Source organism: Mus caroli, chromosome 18 (genome assembly GCF_900094665.2).
Source record: "Mus caroli chromosome 18, CAROLI_EIJ_v1.1, whole genome shotgun sequence".
Taxonomy (NCBI): Eukaryota; Metazoa; Chordata; class Mammalia; order Rodentia; family Muridae; genus Mus; species Mus caroli.
Window position 1 is genome coordinate 27,700,767 of NC_034587.1, and position 17,106 is coordinate 27,717,872.

At 44.4% G+C, this 17,106-nt stretch overlaps 1 protein-coding gene across 2 annotated transcripts in view; it reads left to right on the top strand.

The window, feature by feature from the left end:
• The window catches only part of Pik3c3 (phosphatidylinositol 3-kinase catalytic subunit type 3), a 77,921-nt gene that overhangs the window by 36,621 nt on the left and 24,194 nt on the right, over nt 1-17,106 (top strand). For both annotated transcript variants that reach the window (XM_021150598.2, XM_021150599.1), the window contains 8 exons: nt 2,182-2,287; nt 3,517-3,633; nt 7,909-8,040; nt 10,603-10,731; nt 11,336-11,405; nt 13,236-13,300; nt 14,608-14,692; nt 15,653-15,727. In XM_021150598.2, the coding sequence (XP_021006257.1) occupies nt 2,182-2,287; nt 3,517-3,633; nt 7,909-8,040; nt 10,603-10,731; nt 11,336-11,405; nt 13,236-13,300; nt 14,608-14,692; nt 15,653-15,727 (779 nt within the window). The remainder of the gene's footprint in view (nt 1-2,181; nt 2,288-3,516; nt 3,634-7,908; nt 8,041-10,602; nt 10,732-11,335; nt 11,406-13,235; nt 13,301-14,607; nt 14,693-15,652; nt 15,728-17,106) is intronic.

Here is a 17,106-nt window from a genome sequence, read left to right on the forward strand (position 1 = left end):
GTGCATGCATCTGGGTATTTGAGTCAGCACTGGGTGTGTGTTAGCTATGGGCTTCTGCACAGGCATGCTAGGGGGTGGAGGACCACAGGCAGTGCGTGCATCTGGGTATTTGAGTCAGCACTGGGTGTGTGTTAGCTATGGGCTTCTGCTCTCTGATGTGACTGTCGTCATGCCTTAGCCCTTTTTTACCCATGTGATGGAGACAGGTTTCCTGCTTCACTTTTAAGAAGACTTAATTTTTGTGTATTTTATTTACTATGTGAAAAATTTTATCCGAAAACCATGAAGAATTTATTGATAGAACATTCAGTAATTAAAGAAAGGTTGAATTTTATATATTTTATTTAAAAATACTACACTGACTTTTTTAAAGTTTCTGGTGCTTGAAAATCACTGTGGATGAATATGAAACCGAGCTAGAGAATAAAATGGAAACTACACCTCACATGAAAAAGATATATAAATTCATATTGTAGAATTACCGTTATTGAGATTTTGCCTAAATCAATGGCATTGAAGTCAGACAGCGATAACGATCATGTACTCCCACCAGGCATGAGCCTGCTGGGGTGTAGTGGAGAAGAGAACACATGAGCACTGGATGGATTCTGCTAGTGACAGTGTCTATAAAGGGTAACAGTATGTGTCAGTTAAGGAGTTTCTAAGTTTCTGGTGGTTTTTGGAGTTGGCGTAGAGTTGAGTAAGCTTGGCAGGATAGAAATAATTCTTCCGGGATGCTCAGGGTAGAGCATTTGCTCTTCAAGCATAAGTTTGGTTCCCAAATACGGACATAGAAAGCCAGGTGAGTGGAGGACACTTGTAACTGCCATCCTTGGGGTGGGTGAGGAGAGACACATGCCTGAAGTTGAGCCGCCAGTTTTCCTAACAAATCGGTAAGCTCCAAGTTCAGTGAGAAATCCTCTTAAGGGCAGCAGCAGAGTCAACCTCTGACCTCCATAGACACACAAATGCAAGTCTGCTAATACATATACGTGTTCCTGAACATACTTGTGTACATGCACATACACACTCACACACACAGGCATGCACTCACACATGTGCGCACGCATGTGCGCACACACACACACAGGGCTGGGAGAGAGCATGGGTATGAATATATGGACTCTGACTTGGCAAACCCCTCCCCCACCCCCGAGTCAGCCAAAAGCGCTGTCCTGAGAAGTACGTACACTCTCCCGGTGTTCACTGTTTTGAGTCAGGGTCTCATGGAACCCAGGGCAGCACTTAGTACTCTGCCTCCCAAGTGCCAGAGTCAGGCTTGCACACCCTGGCTCTTCTCCAGGTTCACTGGTGATAAGCAAGCAGGCTGACAGAAATGTGTTTCTCATGGCCCACTGAAGGTGATCTAAAGCTGCTCTACAGCTTAGCATTGAGAAACTGAGAGAAGTAAGAAATATTGTCTTACATAATAAATAATTAGAGAAGTAAGAGGTAAGAAATGTTAAGTGCCATAGGGGTTCTACTTTTTAATTAACTACATCTTTGTTGTATGTTATGGTTTGTTACTACCAAAACATTTCAAAACATGTATTACGTTACTTCTCACCTCAACTTATTTGTGTATGTGTGGTGTTTATAACCATTCAGGAAATTTAGATTTAGGAAAACAATTTTATTAGCTGTCTAAAACAACTTTTGTAATAGAAGTATTGAGGTTTTATATGGGTTTTTGAGAAATGGGTAGATTAGATTAGAAATTAAAAAAAATTAATTTAAACTTTTAATCTTCTTGCAAAACCATGTCCGAGAAAAGGTAGCTCCAGAGGGCTTTTCAGTGCAAGAACACCTTTTGTTGCCCAAGTATGAGGCAGGGGAGTAGTATGTGTGTTCTGTAGTTACTTGGTGGATATGTAAGTTTCACTGACAAAGAGAAAAGGAAGGCATTGCTGTTTCCAGGTATTTCATGTCGTAGTGGAGCATGGTTCCAATGCCTCACTTAGAAAACCGTGGAGCCTAGCAGATTGATGCTATCCCTGTTGATCGTCATGATGGGTGCCTGCTTAGTGTTAACTTGTAAAGGGATGGCGCTGGAAGGTGTCTTTATCCCTCCTCGGCTCTTACAGCCTTGTGTTAATCTCTCTTATGAAGCAGTGTAAGTACTGACAGGATGGACCTGAGTATCTCTTCTCATCACCCAGCATCTGAACTGTGTTTTTGAAGGTATGTGATAGTGGAGTGTGAAGATCAGGACACCCAGCAGCGGGACCCAAAGACTCACGAGATGTACCTGAACGTCATGAGGCGCTTCAGCCAAGCCTTGCTCAAGGTACTCAGATGCTGCAGCTGGCTGGTTTAGGGCTGGTGAGATGGCTGCTGTCCCGGAGGACCTGGGTTCAGTTCAGGGCATCTGACACGCTACCCTCTTCTAGCCCGAATGGGCACCAGGCTTGCTCAATCGTGCACTGACATTCAGACAAAACAGACAAAATAAAACAATTAATATATGTTTTATTTAAAAAGGAGATTGATGTTTCTGGCACATGAAAATTTAAAATCCCAAGTTTAGTGTTTATAAATAAATTATTGGAGCATAGTTAGTCATTTCCTAGTGTGTGTGGCCTCTTTGTTTGATACCCATGGTTTTTGCTCTTAAATATCTATCTTAAATAAACATTATATTAACCAAACAATGAGTAAGTCCATGGTCCCTTAATTTTACTTTTCCTGTCCTCCTTTTTCATCTCAGCTTTAGCAATAGTTCTCCTGTACATATTTTGCCTGACTTCAAAAACACCTTACAGGGCCATTTTATGCTGCCATTGCTTCTCTAAAGCAAGTCTATGTCTGGCCAGCAGAGGGTGCAAGAGAAAGAAAAACAGTTGATGGTGCTAATGATTTCCTGGTATCTCTTTACTGCATCTGCTGTTTTCTTTTTGAACTCCTTAAAAAGCTAAATTACAGCTTGACACACACTTTTAGACAAAGCTCGTGTATAGGTCCCAGAGCAGTGTCAGGCCAAGTAACAGATGAGCCCCGCAGCTTACCCCGTTATAGCCCTGCACTCTCTCTGAGCCTAAGTGTTTTAAATGGGAAGATACTATTTTCTCCACTGCACTTTCCAGGCTGGCGGCTCAGCAGACCTCTGTGAGCAATGAACTAGAAAGTGCATTGTGTAATATTGCATGAACTGGGAATTCCTGCATGGGTGGTTTCTTTGTACTAAAACATTTACTCAGCAAGTGTTTACTGCATTTGAGTTTTTCTTTTTCAGGGAGATTTTTACTTAAGCTTTGCAATCAGGATCTTTTTTAGCAAGTAGAAGCGTTTTAGGGTAAATAAATCCTGTTGTGTCACATGGTCATATACACTAACCATTGCTCAGGACCCAGGTGGTTTTCTACTCTATCTGTTGGTAATATCTCTATCCACCCTAGACAGCAGGCTTCTCATTGCTTCTGAATCAAGGTCTTTTTCAGTTTCACCTTGAAGGTTAGAGGAGGAAGGGAAAGATCCCACTGTGAAAGCAGAACTCATGTCCTCACTTTGTTCCCTCAGGGTGACAAGTCTGTGAGAGTCATGCGCTCCCTGCTGGCGGCACAGCAAACCTTTGTAGATCGCCTGGTCCATCTGATGAAGGCGGTGCAGAGAGAAAGTGGGAACCGCAAGAAGAAGGTGAGCCCCAGGTCTGAAGTGACGACCCAGCCCACAGTCCTGACCATTGATGTTGCCATATACACAAATTCCATTGTTTGCTTCCTTTTTAGGGACAGTTTCTTACATGCTCTGTAACTTGACTTCATCCTCCTGTCCCCCTGTCATCAGTGCTAGGTTTAAAGCCATGAATGAGCCACTGTGCCTGACTCTAGATGAACTTCTAATAGGTAATTTTAGTTCCAGGAGCCCATGGCACTGGTGATGTGGGGTCCTGGTTTGTAAGTTAACACATGTTAACATGAGGTGGTGCTGAATGGCAGGTTAGAGGACTAAGGGATCAGTTGGTCCAGTGTCCCCAAGTGTAGTGTCATCTATATTGCATTGCTGTCTTTATCTTAGAATCATAGTTGTTTAGAGACGTAAGATCATTGACATGCACATTGTGAGAAAACAGTGGACCAGAGTACCTTGCAGAACCGTATGCTCTGGCTAGCAGCCATCTTTCTCCTAAGTGGGAAGCTTCCACATAATAAACAAAACAGCTAGGTATCTCCTCAGCAAATGCTATTTTTTTCCAGGTGATAACTTTACTGATATGAAGGATTTACATGGTGTCATCCCTTCTCCTAGTCCTGTAAGATAAAAATAGGCGGATGTTTCTTGGTGGCTTTTGTCAAAGACCACAACCCATCTGAGCAATATAGATCTATAAGATCAAAGATGAAGCAGGAGAAGTTGAATTGAGTCAAACCTTACAAGGCAAGAATTAAACAGAGAGATGATCAGGAATGTTGTTCATCTGATGAGACAAGAAAATTGGCAGAGCAGAAATACTTTTTTATCAAGTTTGCATTTTCCTTATTGTTTAGAAGAATCATAGTCATGTTCAAATAAAGTCCCAGTGCCATTTGCCCATCACAACATCCTGTCCCCAGAGCTCTCTGGGTGAGAAGCAGGCCCTAGTGGGTCCCCAGCAGTGGGTGTGCCTGTAGCTTGGATCTTTGATCTTATCAGCCATTCTCTGGACAGTCTGATGAGACTAGGGGCGAAACCTGAGGATGAAGGTGAGTAACAACAAGGCTTGGACTCCTCAGACACTGGTCCACACCAGCAGTCTGCCATCCATCTTTTGTGAAGGATTGATCATGCCCCTTACTGACATACAGAAACAGACTTGTACCTGCTAAGAATTGATTTTAACCTCAGAGGTCTTGGAGTCTTACTGAAGGGAAATAATCTTGTGTTTGGCAGTCCTTAAATATTTGTTGACCATATAGTTCTTAAGTGACTCTATAGAACTTCCGCCTCTGATGCATATATCATAATTGAAGCACTTTATCTCTCTGGATATGGAAGTCTGGTTTTCCTCCGTAAAGCATGGATATTCCTGCCTGTTTAAAGAGTACAAGATTCTGGCTTCAAAGAAAATGGATTACTTGAAGTTGGGTAGGTGAGCTTTAGTGGATGTCAGAGATGACTTGGATTGCTCAGATTCTCAAATCTGTGTTCTATCCAGTATGTCTATGAGTTGATAAAAGTGAGAATCAGAGGTAGTGGGTAGGTAGCAGCTTCCTCCAAATTAATTAAATTTTCCTCTTAGATAGTTAAAAGATGCATCAGGGTAGCATAATGGAATACTTGGCTAATATTTGGTCATGCAAAATTAAGCACCAAATACAATTACCCTTCTCTGTGGCTTCATAAATCCTTTTGACAAAGAAATTGAACCTTTAAGTTCCACTTGAATGTCTATTCCTGGCTCTTCTTCAGCTGCAGTAAGACAGTGCATTTTCTGCCACTCTTGAAGAGTCTAGGTATTCAGAAGGAGGTGTTTCTTGAAGGCATGCTGTTGCTATTGCAAAGTGGATTATTTATAAATGATTGTTGCTTATATACACACACACACACACACACACACACATATATATATATATATATATATATAGATAGATAGATAGATAGATATATGTACTCTGCTTCATGTTCAAGTGACACACACACACATACATATTCATAGTCTTTCTTATATATAAGCATTTTTAACTCTAATAAAATCACTTCCCTCTTCCCTCGCCTCCCTCTCGGCCCTCCCAGTTACCTTCCCTTTATCCCTTCACACCCACCCCACACTCAAGCGTTACATATACACTTGGTGGTGTGCATAGGGCTGACCACTCTGCATCGGACAGAACTAATAAGGGGGCTCATTCTCTTCTCCTAGTAGTAAATGATTAATTGCCTCTGGTCCTGTGGCTAGGCCTGGGACTTGGTGATCTTGTTTTTCTTTTTCTATGTTAACATATCCATTAATCTTGCTACAGTTTCTGTCTTATTTACACAACCATTTCTAGGACAGACTGTTTTATAGCAGGCTCCCTGGTGTCACAACTCTAGCAATGGAAGCAGTGCGACCTGGGAGAATGGAACCGATAAAGGATGCAGACTCAAGTCTCATGCAATAGCCAACTTTATTCAGTGCCTCAGACAACTTATACTCTGAGAATAAGAAGGTCACATGAGTGAAGTTCTAATGATTTCAAGCTGTACACATCCCAATAAGTAGCATGTGGCGAAGCATGTTTTTCCATACAGACATAATTGAATAGCAACAACAAGCAATAATTAATAATGTGAAGTAAACTCACTCCTATCTACTACATTTGGAGGAATATAAGACACATTCCAAGAACAATTTCTTGTTTTGAAGGAAGTGGGCTCATGGGTCTCTTGCTTTGTGTTCTTGTTGTTTTCTCACAAGTACTCAGAACTCTCTTCACGTGAGTCCATTCCTGGACTGTGTTCCAGCACCTGGTATTGGTCCTTACACTTCTATCCCCTCTTCTGCTGTGTTCTCTGAGCCAAAGATGCAGAAGCTCTGGTGTGCATGCATCCATTGGGGCTGGGCTCCCCACAGTCAGTTGAGCTCCACATTGTGTCCAGTTGTGAATTCTGTGAAGAATGCTCCGTTTTCTGGAAAGGGAAGCTTTGATGAGGAGTGTTCTTACCTGTGAGTATAAGGAGGAGATTTGGAATGGAGCAAAGAATTATGCTGGCCTAGCTAAGTGGAAGTCGTTGATGATTTCTAAGGTGGATGCCCTCACTGTTCCAGGAAGTTGGTGAGGTGTCCAGTGGAGGCATGGTTTCCATCCTTTGGAGTAGGCTTTAAGTCAGATTGGGTGACAGTTGTTGCTTGCTGCCGATGGGTGATGCAGCTTCTTGGACCTCTATGCTTGTCCTGCCATGCTGGTCATTGTGGTTCATAGGTGTTACAGTTAGGCAGGAACTGCGTATCTGCTTCCCTCCCTTGGCAGCTTGCATTGTATCTCTTGGAAGGATGAAAGCTAGGCCTCAGGAAAGAGCTTTTAGGTCAGTTCAGCCTCAAGGTGAGTCCTGTGTCCTACGGGTGTGCTATCTCCCACAATAGGGACAGAGGACAGTAATTTTTTACAAAGCCTCTAGGGACCATATTCTTTTTATTTTTATTTTTTTAATGTTTTTACTTATTCACTTCCCATCCCACTCACTGTCCCCCCCGAAACGCCCTTCCACAACCCATCCCCCATATTTCCTGCCCTTTCTCCTCTGAGTGTGTGGGGCCCCTTGAGTATCCCCCCACAATGGTACTTGAAGTCTCTGTGAGGCTAGGTATTTCCTGTCCCACTGAGGCCAGACAAGGCAGTCCAGCTAGAAGAACATATCCCACATACGGATATGTTCCAGTTGTTCAGGACCCATATGAAGACCAAGCTGCATATCTGTTACATATGAGCGAGGAGTCCGAGGGTCCAACCCTGTATGTTCTTTGGTTAGTGGCTCAGACTGAGAGCCCCAAAGGTCCAGTTTAGTTGACTCTGTTGGTCTTAGGAACCATATTCTTTTATATTTAGCTAAAATTACACACAGTATATCAGTGTATGTGGAGTGTATGTATAGCACATTTACATAATGTGTCTATGTCTGTGTGTTTATGTGTTTGTGTGTGTATATGTGCTTATGTGTGTGTGTCTTAAGAAACTCTAAGTACCCTTGTCTGACAGTGCTCCCTACAAAAGCCATAAACTAACAGAACCTTCAGAACAAGACATAAGAAACTGCCTTGTGAAGGGGGAGGGTTGTCCTCGAGACTTCCTTGGTTGTCTCTTGGGTGGAAGGCAGGCCCTCGTTGCTGTAGTTTTTCAGGTACTTTTTTGTGCTTTGTAAATGATGTTAATAGAATCAGTTTTGTGCCATTATTATATGCTTGGGAACGATTCTTTCATTTCCACCTCATTACTCCTCTCTAATTTATTCTAGAATGAGAGACTTCAGGCATTGCTTGGAGATAATGAGAAAATGAACTTATCAGATGTGGAACTGATCCCATTGCCACTAGAGCCACAGGTGAAAATAAGGGGAATCATCCCAGAAACAGCTACACTGTTCAAGGTGAGTGTGATGGGTCCCCACGGTGTGTGACCAGAGCCCAGTGTTTACAGTCAGAGCAGAGCTACCACCACAAGAGTGTTATGCTTGCGTGTATGTGGGTACTGCCCGTATACCTGGTGCCGGCGGGTCAGAAGAAGGTGGCAGATTCTATGGAACCTGAGTTGCAGATGGTTGTGAACCACCAAGTAACTGTCGGGAAATGAACCTGGGTCCTCTGTAAGAGCAAAAAGTGTTCATAAGTACTGAGATATCTTTCTGGCCTGTTATTATATTTTAAGATCTTCTGTTAAAATTATAGAGACATTTCTAGAGAAAATATGTGATATTTTTATCTCCGGAACTTTATCTTTAGTAAATTTACTTCTTTAAACAGTAGTTAGAGCCATATGTATGTTAAAGTTAATGTCAAGACATTATATATTAAGTACATAAGTTCAAATGTCTGTTGTGAGGCCCTTTTACATTTTTTGAACATATCTCAGCCCAATACTCATTCTACATACTTTATATTTTTTTGTTACATTTTTAGGTAATAGTTCTCTTTACTCTTTTTTTTTTTTTAAACTTTTCATTGGTGCTTTGTGAGTTTCACATCATGCACTGCAGTCCTCCTCATTTCCCCGCCCCTCATCTCCCCGCCCCTCTTCTCCCCACCCCTCATCTTCCCGCCTTTTTGCCCTTGCAGCCTCCCCACCACAAATAAAAAACAGTCAAACAAATAACAATAAAATCACAAAACAGAAAAAAAAAATCTCATCCTGGAAGATACAGTATTTCACACTGTGTCCCACAGTATAGCCCTCTGCCCAGTGAATCATTGGTCTTCTGTTGTTGGGGCCCACCTGTGGCTCTCATGTCTGGGTTCGAGCCTGGGAGGCATCTTGGAACTGAAAGAAAAGAGGAAATCTAGGCGGGTAGAGAGAGAAATAGAGCCAAGACAGTATTCTGTTCAAGACTCAAATGTTTAATGATAATCTGTACTTTATAAAGAGGGAAGCCCATCCCCAGTCACGCCAAGTTCCTTGTGAAGTTGTCAGAACTGCCTTTTAGCAGAAACTCCCTGAAGATCTTGGAGATCTTGGAGATCTTTGGCCTTAGCAGGTAGCAGGCAGTGGCACATCAAAGGAGAGGGATGAGAAGCAGCACAGCAGGTGGCTCCGCCACAGTGGCTGATGGTCTGAACCAGCCTGGCTAGACGAAGGAGGTTACATTCTGTGACACCATCAATTTTGGATCCTCACCTGGCCACCTCCTAATTATCCTTCTGTTGCCCTAAGTTGTGCAGATCCTGAAGCTTTGGACCAGCTAGACTGGCTCCTTCACAAGTTCCATTTGTAGATGATACAGATTTTGGGATGGGCCAACTCAGATAACTGGATCTGGGCCTATGTGGTAGCTGCGCTGGTCAGCACGCCAGCTCTCCCTTATACATTCCCCCAGGGCAAGCTCTCCAGCACTGCTCCTGCCGGGCCACCCATTGCTGCCTGAGGTAGAGGTAGAGTCTGCTCTCCTGCCCTCAGGGACAGTGCCAGCTCCACTCTGCTGCCCTATCGGGTTGCAGGGCCCACTCTCCCAAGTGCCACAGCTTAGCCTGTGAGAGGCTAGACCACCTCTCACAGCCTCAGGACTGGCTTACCCATGCTTCTCTGTCAGGGCCAGCTCCACTGTGTTGCTAAGGCGAGGTACAGAGCCTACTCTCCTAAGTGCTACAGCCAGTGAGGGGGCAGGGCTAGCTAGCTCTCAGGAGCCCCTACACTCAGGGCCTGCTCTCCTAAATGCCCAGGTGGCAAGGGGCAGGGGTAGGTATCGTCCCATTCACACAGGCCATTTCACAGCAGGTGAGTGGCCAGTGGAAGGGGCCAGCTCTCCTTCACTGTCCTCAGGGTTGCCTCACCCAGACCACCAGGGTCAGCTCTGCTTTGCTGCCTGGACAAGTCACATGGCCCACTCTCCTGGGTGCCCCCTCCAGTGAGAGATGGGAGCAGCTCTTCAGTGAGGGGTGGTGTCAATTCTGCACATCCCCTAGACATCCCCGTGGTCCCCAACAGTTGCCCTGACATATCCCTATGTTCTCAGTGGTACTGTGAGCCACAGACACTTGACACCCACCCTGCTGCTGTCTTGCCACAGACTTAGATATAGCCCTCAGTGGCAGCTTGGACTGGGACCTCATCATGGACTTGGGTAGCAGGGCTGATCACTCACAACAGACAGCCTCTCCCAAGGTTCTAGTTTGTTCTCTGTCCATGATGCTTAAGCTTCCCCACCTGTCTTTCTTTCCCTTCAGACCAGCACATTGGCTGCAGGCTGGCAGTCCCCTAGGTAACATCCTCTGTCCACACTGCACCGCTTGGCATGGTGACAAGCGGGTGCCTTCGGCCTGCCTGTGTCATGCACTTACAGTTCCTGCATGGTACCTTGCTTTTCTTTCTGACAGCCAGTTCATTGCTTAAGGTCCTGTGTATCTGTGTGGGTAGCTGAGAGGTGGCATTCCCTTCTGTACGCGGTAGAACTTCATTCATTAACTGTCATCAGTTTTCAGTCAGTGTCTTTTTCTTGCAGAGTGCTCTTATGCCTGCCCAGCTGTTCTTCAAGACTGAAGATGGAGGCAAATACCCAGTTATTTTCAAGCATGGAGACGACTTGCGTCAAGATCAGCTTATTCTTCAGATCATCTCCCTCATGGACAAGGTGAACACAAGTCTGCGTTGGCAGGGGAGTCATCTCACTTTAGAAACTGCAGTTTGTCATGTCCATGTTCACAGACCCAGAAGCACTTGTGGCCTTTACTCACAATGCTACAAAGCTCAGCAGTCTCCTCTTGACCTTGACCAAGCTTATTTTTGTCACTGTAAAGTGGCTCTAATGGCAAGTAGGATTGCACATTCCAGTACAACATTTTTTTTTTCTCCCAAGCTTCATGGTGTTGTCAGATCTACTGAGTCAGATTTTTGCTGACTGCCATTCCTGTCTCTGACATTTAGAGAAACCTGGTTCCCCTTTGCCTTGTGTCCGTCTTTCCTGGCACTTTCTGTCTGGGAAGGTGAGCATGAAGCATTAGGAATAATAGTGATGTTTATTGGCAGAGTGTAACATAGGCAAAATAGATAAAACCTGTCTTATCACCCAAACAGATTAGCTCACTCTCACCCTGAGAGTTAATGTGTTGCCCGTAAGATTGCTCCTCTGTCTGTATGGTATGCACAGTCTATGTCCATATGCAGCGGGGTGTGTCCACGAGCCTGCTTCCGATGGCCATCACATTCATTTCATGTGTTTTATCTTTCAATCAAAGCTGTTACGGAAAGAAAACCTGGATTTGAAATTGACCCCATACAAGGTGTTAGCCACTAGCACAAAACATGGTGAGTTCCTTCTGCATCCTGATTGCCTTCTTCAGATTCCGGTCAGTAACTTTGCCTTTTAAATTGAAAAATCATTAAGAAAGTTAGAACTCGAGAACTGAAGGCATACTGGATTGTCCTTCCCATCGTCCTGTCCCCCGACCTCCAGCTCTCCTCCCTTGACCTGTCGTACCCCCCACCCTTTGTTCATTTCCTCTGTCTTCTTCTGTTCCCCACATCTTCCCTGCCTCACTTCCCACTTCTTTCCTTTTGCAGTGATACAGGGCGGGGTATGTTTGGAAGATACTTGCACATGCACATAGGAATAACACATCTCCCTACCTCCTGATTGGCTGTAGTTCATAGGATTTTCTCACAGCTGCCTGCACAGTCCTTGGGGTGTTTTAGTGGCCCAGAAAGGCTTTGAACCATGTTTGCAAAATCCACTCGGCGAGTGTGTGTTGGCTGCGTTTACAGTATGGACACATGAATGCATATGTACACATTTGAGCACACACGTAACACACCTGTAGGTCTTTGTGGTACTGAACAGCACTTCCTATGTGCTTTACCCTCCCTTCCTCTCCCACACCGGTTTGGAGGTGTCAGGAGGACACCCTTCAGCCTCTCCTTGGAACAAGATTCTGAAAGTACAGTTAAGGGGTTTTGTGCCCTTGTGCTTTTCTGCTGCAGTTTATTTCTAACCTTTATTTGCTCCTGGGACAAAGAAAAAGTGGAGGCCACCTAAGTGAGTTGTGAATTGCTGTCAGACCCCTGCATCTGTGTCCAGCTCTTTCATGGCTACTGCCCTGCTTTCATAAGGCTTTGGTTAGAGTGGATCCCTTGGGCTTCTCTAAGGCTCTTTCAGACCAAGCTTTAAAGGTGTGGGATTTGTATCTGACCCTTTATTTCCTATAATGCTTCACCTGGTACTGCCCCGCTTCTTAAAAGCAGGGCCCAATTGCATTGTGGCCTTTGATTGCTGTGTAACTTGGATCTCCCTTCCCAACTTCCTGGTCTCCTCTCATCTATGATGTTTATTTCAGTAAAACTTGAGCTTACGTATTTAGAGGTAAGCATCTTTTCTTTCATATGTGCCATAGTTTATACTACATGATAGAAAACTGATAAATGCTTGTCGGAGTGAGTGGCTGTAGCTTTTCCCTCTCTTTGTACTCTGCAGGGATGCCCTGTGCCCACAAGGTGTCAGGACCACTGAATATGGGTCCTGTTTGCTGAATCCAGACATGCCGCCTCACTCACTCTGATTTGTGTGCTTGTTGTTTTATACTCTTCTCGTTCCATCTTGACCCAGCTTCTTCTTACTCTTACTGTTTTGCATACTGCACCCTTCTGGGTCTTGGTTTTGGTGTGTTGTTGTTGTTGTTGTTTGGTGGTGGTCTAAGGGGTTTACATGTTCCTCTCTGCCCTTCAGGAGATGATAGAAGGTAGAGCTAGTAGTCAGAACTCCACATTTCTTAGAAGGATTTTTACATTTTTACTGTTGTTAATTCCTCTTTGTTTTAAAGTTATAGAAGGCTGCTAGGCTTGAGAAATATAGTTTATTTGTGTTCTTTGTGCTTATAGAAACACATCTAGAGCATAACATAAATAAATCAAACTAGTTGAAAAAGTTGCCTAGTAATTCTGTGACCAGCATAAAGTTAGCACAGTGGCCACAGACCTTGCTCTGCAAACAGAAGAGTGTATGGCTACAGGGCAAGGTATGACCATCGGAGCCTTGGCTTCTCTGGCTAGGCAGCCCGGGTGGAGTGCAGAGCATCAGCCTTCCTGATGGGCCTGGGTGTGGCAAGCGTGGTGTTTAATGCATTACTGTTTCTTTCCACATAGGCTTCATGCAGTTCATCCAGTCGGTTCCTGTCGCAGAAGTTCTTGACACAGAGGGAAGCATTCAGGTAATGACGTCATTATGGAATACTCGAGGCTGACGAAGAAGGACTCTGTTAAAATTCAAGTCTCTGTTTTTCTTGTTTCTGCAAGTCTTTGTTTCCTTCAGATGTAAGAATTGTTTGTAGTTGGAAGTTATGCTGTTAGTCGGTGGATGCCCACGCCTTTGAACTGACATAGCTATCTATAAACACTTAACACGAAACCTCCCCTCCCCCGTACGTTATACAGACTAAAGCTTAGAGTTGTGTTCTTCTCCAAAGTGCAGATATACTATCATTTATTTAGCCAATAATTCATGAACATGTTTAGTTATTTTCAAGGTTCATTCATAAAACAAGTTTACACCAAATTTTTCTTCAAACATATTTTGTACAGCTGTGCCCATGTTGTGGCAAATTTTGAATTTGGGGAATTTTTTTCTATTTTTCTTTTTCTTTTTAGAGGTCTTGTGGGGGAATTATGCTTATTTCATCCCCTCAGAAGAAAGAGTGGTCTTCCACATCACTTCGCCATTTCTCCATCCAATCCTGCTGTGCGCCCTTTCCCTGTGGCCACACTAGTCATGTCCCCAGACTGTGTGCTTGTCTGTGGAGTTGCTTGAGTATGCTGCCTTTGATGACAGTTTGCTGAAGTAAAGATTCCCTCTGCTGAGTCCACCCACCGCTGATGTTTGTAGGTAGCTTAGCAGCTCATGTGCCATTTATTTTCAGATTTGATTGAATGTAAAGGTTGCGTTCACAGTAGTGTCACCTTTCTGTCTCCACCCCCGAGTACATGACAGCGCCCATCAGGAAGCTCTTGCAGGCTCCTCACAATGACATTTCTAGCTTTTGGAGTCTCAGTGCAGCTTTCCTCTGTCTTTTCTTGATTGAGTACAAGGTTGAGCATTTGAAGATGCATGTGATAGTCCTCCCGCAAAGTGCTCCTTCACATCACAGTGCTCCTCTGGGGTGATCAGTGTGTATGAGTCACCCACAGATTCTAGATACAGATCTTTTCCACACATTCATGCAGTGTCAGAAAGCTGAAAGCAGAAGGCTGGGCCTCAAGTGTGCTACGGAATTTCCAAGTCATGTTGTGTGTTTAAGGCTCCCACTAGAAAGGGCTTACCTGTGGGTAGGAAGGAAGTAGCCAAAGGTCTCCAGGCTCTTGTAACAGCATGTATTACCGAGCCCTGCCACTGTTGTGTTTATAGCCTGGAACTGTTTTTTGACTCCGTTTTAAAGTAGTCGCTTTCTATTACGAAGAATTGGGTAATGCCTAACTTGTTTACCTGTGTTAATTTGTAAACATGCATATCGTATCTTTGCAGAACTTTTTCAGGAAATATGCCCCCAGCGAGACTGGACCCTATGGCATCAGTGCAGAAGTCATGGACACTTATGTTAAAAGCTGTGGTAAGCGTTTTGGGCTGTTGGTTTTCTGTGGGTGCATTTGAGTGAAGCAAAGCTGGCGGCAGTACTGATGTTGCTGTATTAATTCATAATTACAACATGTTACGATTTAAACGTTTTATAAGAGAAAAAGTAAAAGGTGTAGTGGTAAAAGCAATCCGTGGACTTTTGAAATGGCCGTGGTGACATCTGACTGCTGTTAGTCACAGTGGGTGCAGGCTCCCTCCCTCCCTCACTGCTCTCCCATGCAGGAGCCGATTAGCCCCAGCTGAAGACTTCCTGTTGGGAACCTTTATCATTAAAGGGTATGGAAAACCTCAGTCAGAAATAATATTCTCATTAATGCTGAGCAGCTCTAGCAGTGACTCTCACGGCCTTGGAAGCTATTTGTTCTCGGAAGAAAGTAGGACCATGCTTTGGGGTTTTTTATACTTTCCTGTCATGTGTGTCAATCACCATGCAGCTTATATTCATGAGCACTAATTTTCTTTTCTTTAAGATACTGTTTTATAATGATACTTTTAAAGGAGGGATTAAAAAGAGATGTAAATCAGCTAGTTGTACATTATGCAGTGATTGACAGTTTACCTTACATGTATTTATTTAGATAGTCACCTGTAGCATATCAATTTCAATGACAAGTTCTAGATGAGTATTTCAGCTAAGGTTCATGAAGCTTAAGTTACCAAAAATAAAAACAAACAAACAAACAAAAAACAACCCCCCCCCCCAAAAAAACCTGATAATTTGACAAAAATTCTTGAAGATTTGTTGTTGTTGCAAATTAATTTCTCTAGTGTTCAGGATATAACAGAGCCAGGGGGTGGGGTGCAGCTTCCTTAAGTTGGGGGAAAAATTGGAGACAGTAAAAACCAGGTAGAAATTCAAATAGCACCTATCACTCTCATGGTCAGTGTGCAACCTAAGTGCTGAGTGTATCTTTCCCACCCGCTTGTTTTCCAGCTGGATACTGTGTGATTACGTACATTCTTGGAGTTGGAGACCGGCACCTGGATAACCTTTTGTTAACAAAGACAGGTAACAAGTCAGAAGAAGATGGATTCTGTAGTGGGGGGGGTTTCTTTTATTCTAGAATCAACCTATTAACAAAATAATTTGCACACTTATTGGTAAAGTATAGGTCCTCTTAAAATTTCAAATTCATTTTCTTTCTGTATGCGTATGTGCATGTGGCTGTACATGTGCCACGGTGTATGTGTGGATGTCACAGGACAACGGTCAAGAGCCAGTTCTCTGCCAACCGTGTGGTCCAGAGGCTCCGAGGGAAGTCGCGGGCCCATGTGGAAAGTGCCTTTAACTGCTGAGCCATCTCGCTGAGCCCAGGTTTTTCTTAAGTCCCTTGAAATGGGGCACAGGAAGGACACTTAGGGGAAGCCCGGCCTGTGTAAGAGCATGTTCACAGGGAGCCTGTGAGTGACCCTGGAGCCCCACTCCACGCTCGGAGCCTCTGTAGAGAGCAGCTGCTTGTAGGCAGCCAGATACTTAGGAGCATCTCAGGCTAAATTGGTCCTTCTCCTGCTCCTGCCCATTTCTCAGGCAGGTTAGCAACTATCTCAGGGTTTTCTCTCCCCACGGAGGACAAAGAATAGCCATTCCTTTCTCCCTTCTTCATGACAACTTATTTGTTTGTTTGCTCTGAAAAGATTTTTCTTCCTCAGCCTCCGAGGTACTAGGATTTCAGGTTCCAGCACCCACCTGACCTTGGCCCAGATCCGTACATGCAGTTTCTGAACCTGCAGTTCTACAAGTCACTCTGTCCATAGCTTCAGCTTGGAATAGCCACTTAAGCTAGCTGTCCCCTTCCATGATGCCTCCCTGCAGCCTTGCTCTCCCCTCCCTTCCCATCAGCAGGTAGCAGCCCAGTCCCTGAAGCCTCCTGCTCCACCTCACTATTTTCCCTTGTTAGCAAGTCTGTTCCTCACCTCCAGGACCTGTCAGTAGCATGCCAGCTCTGTATTTTCACTGTCCCTTATTGAAGCCACCAACATAAAATCTCCCACCCACATCTCTGTCTTGTTAAATCACTGCTGCCTCAAGGCAAGTGCCCTCTTTCCAGAAAGTTCTGTGCTCGGGTCTTTATGGGGCACACTTTGGTTGCTGTCTGAGCGGACTTAGGATGTCCTTAGCACATCTGCAGTTGTCCTCCGTCACTCTGTACTTACCACTTCATTTTGCCTTTTTGATGTTGGTTGGAGGTTTTATTTACACCAGCAGGTGTGTTTTAAGTACCTGTTAGATGCAAGGGTCCTTCCTGACTGCCCCTCAGTCATCCCAGGTCAGCATGCAAGGCCTGTGGGAGCAGGGCTGTCTGACAGCAGCGTGTCTGGGGAGCGTCCGGCACACTTAACTAAGAGAGCAGGAAGGTGGTTTGGAGCAATCGAGTTAATCATCTCTGC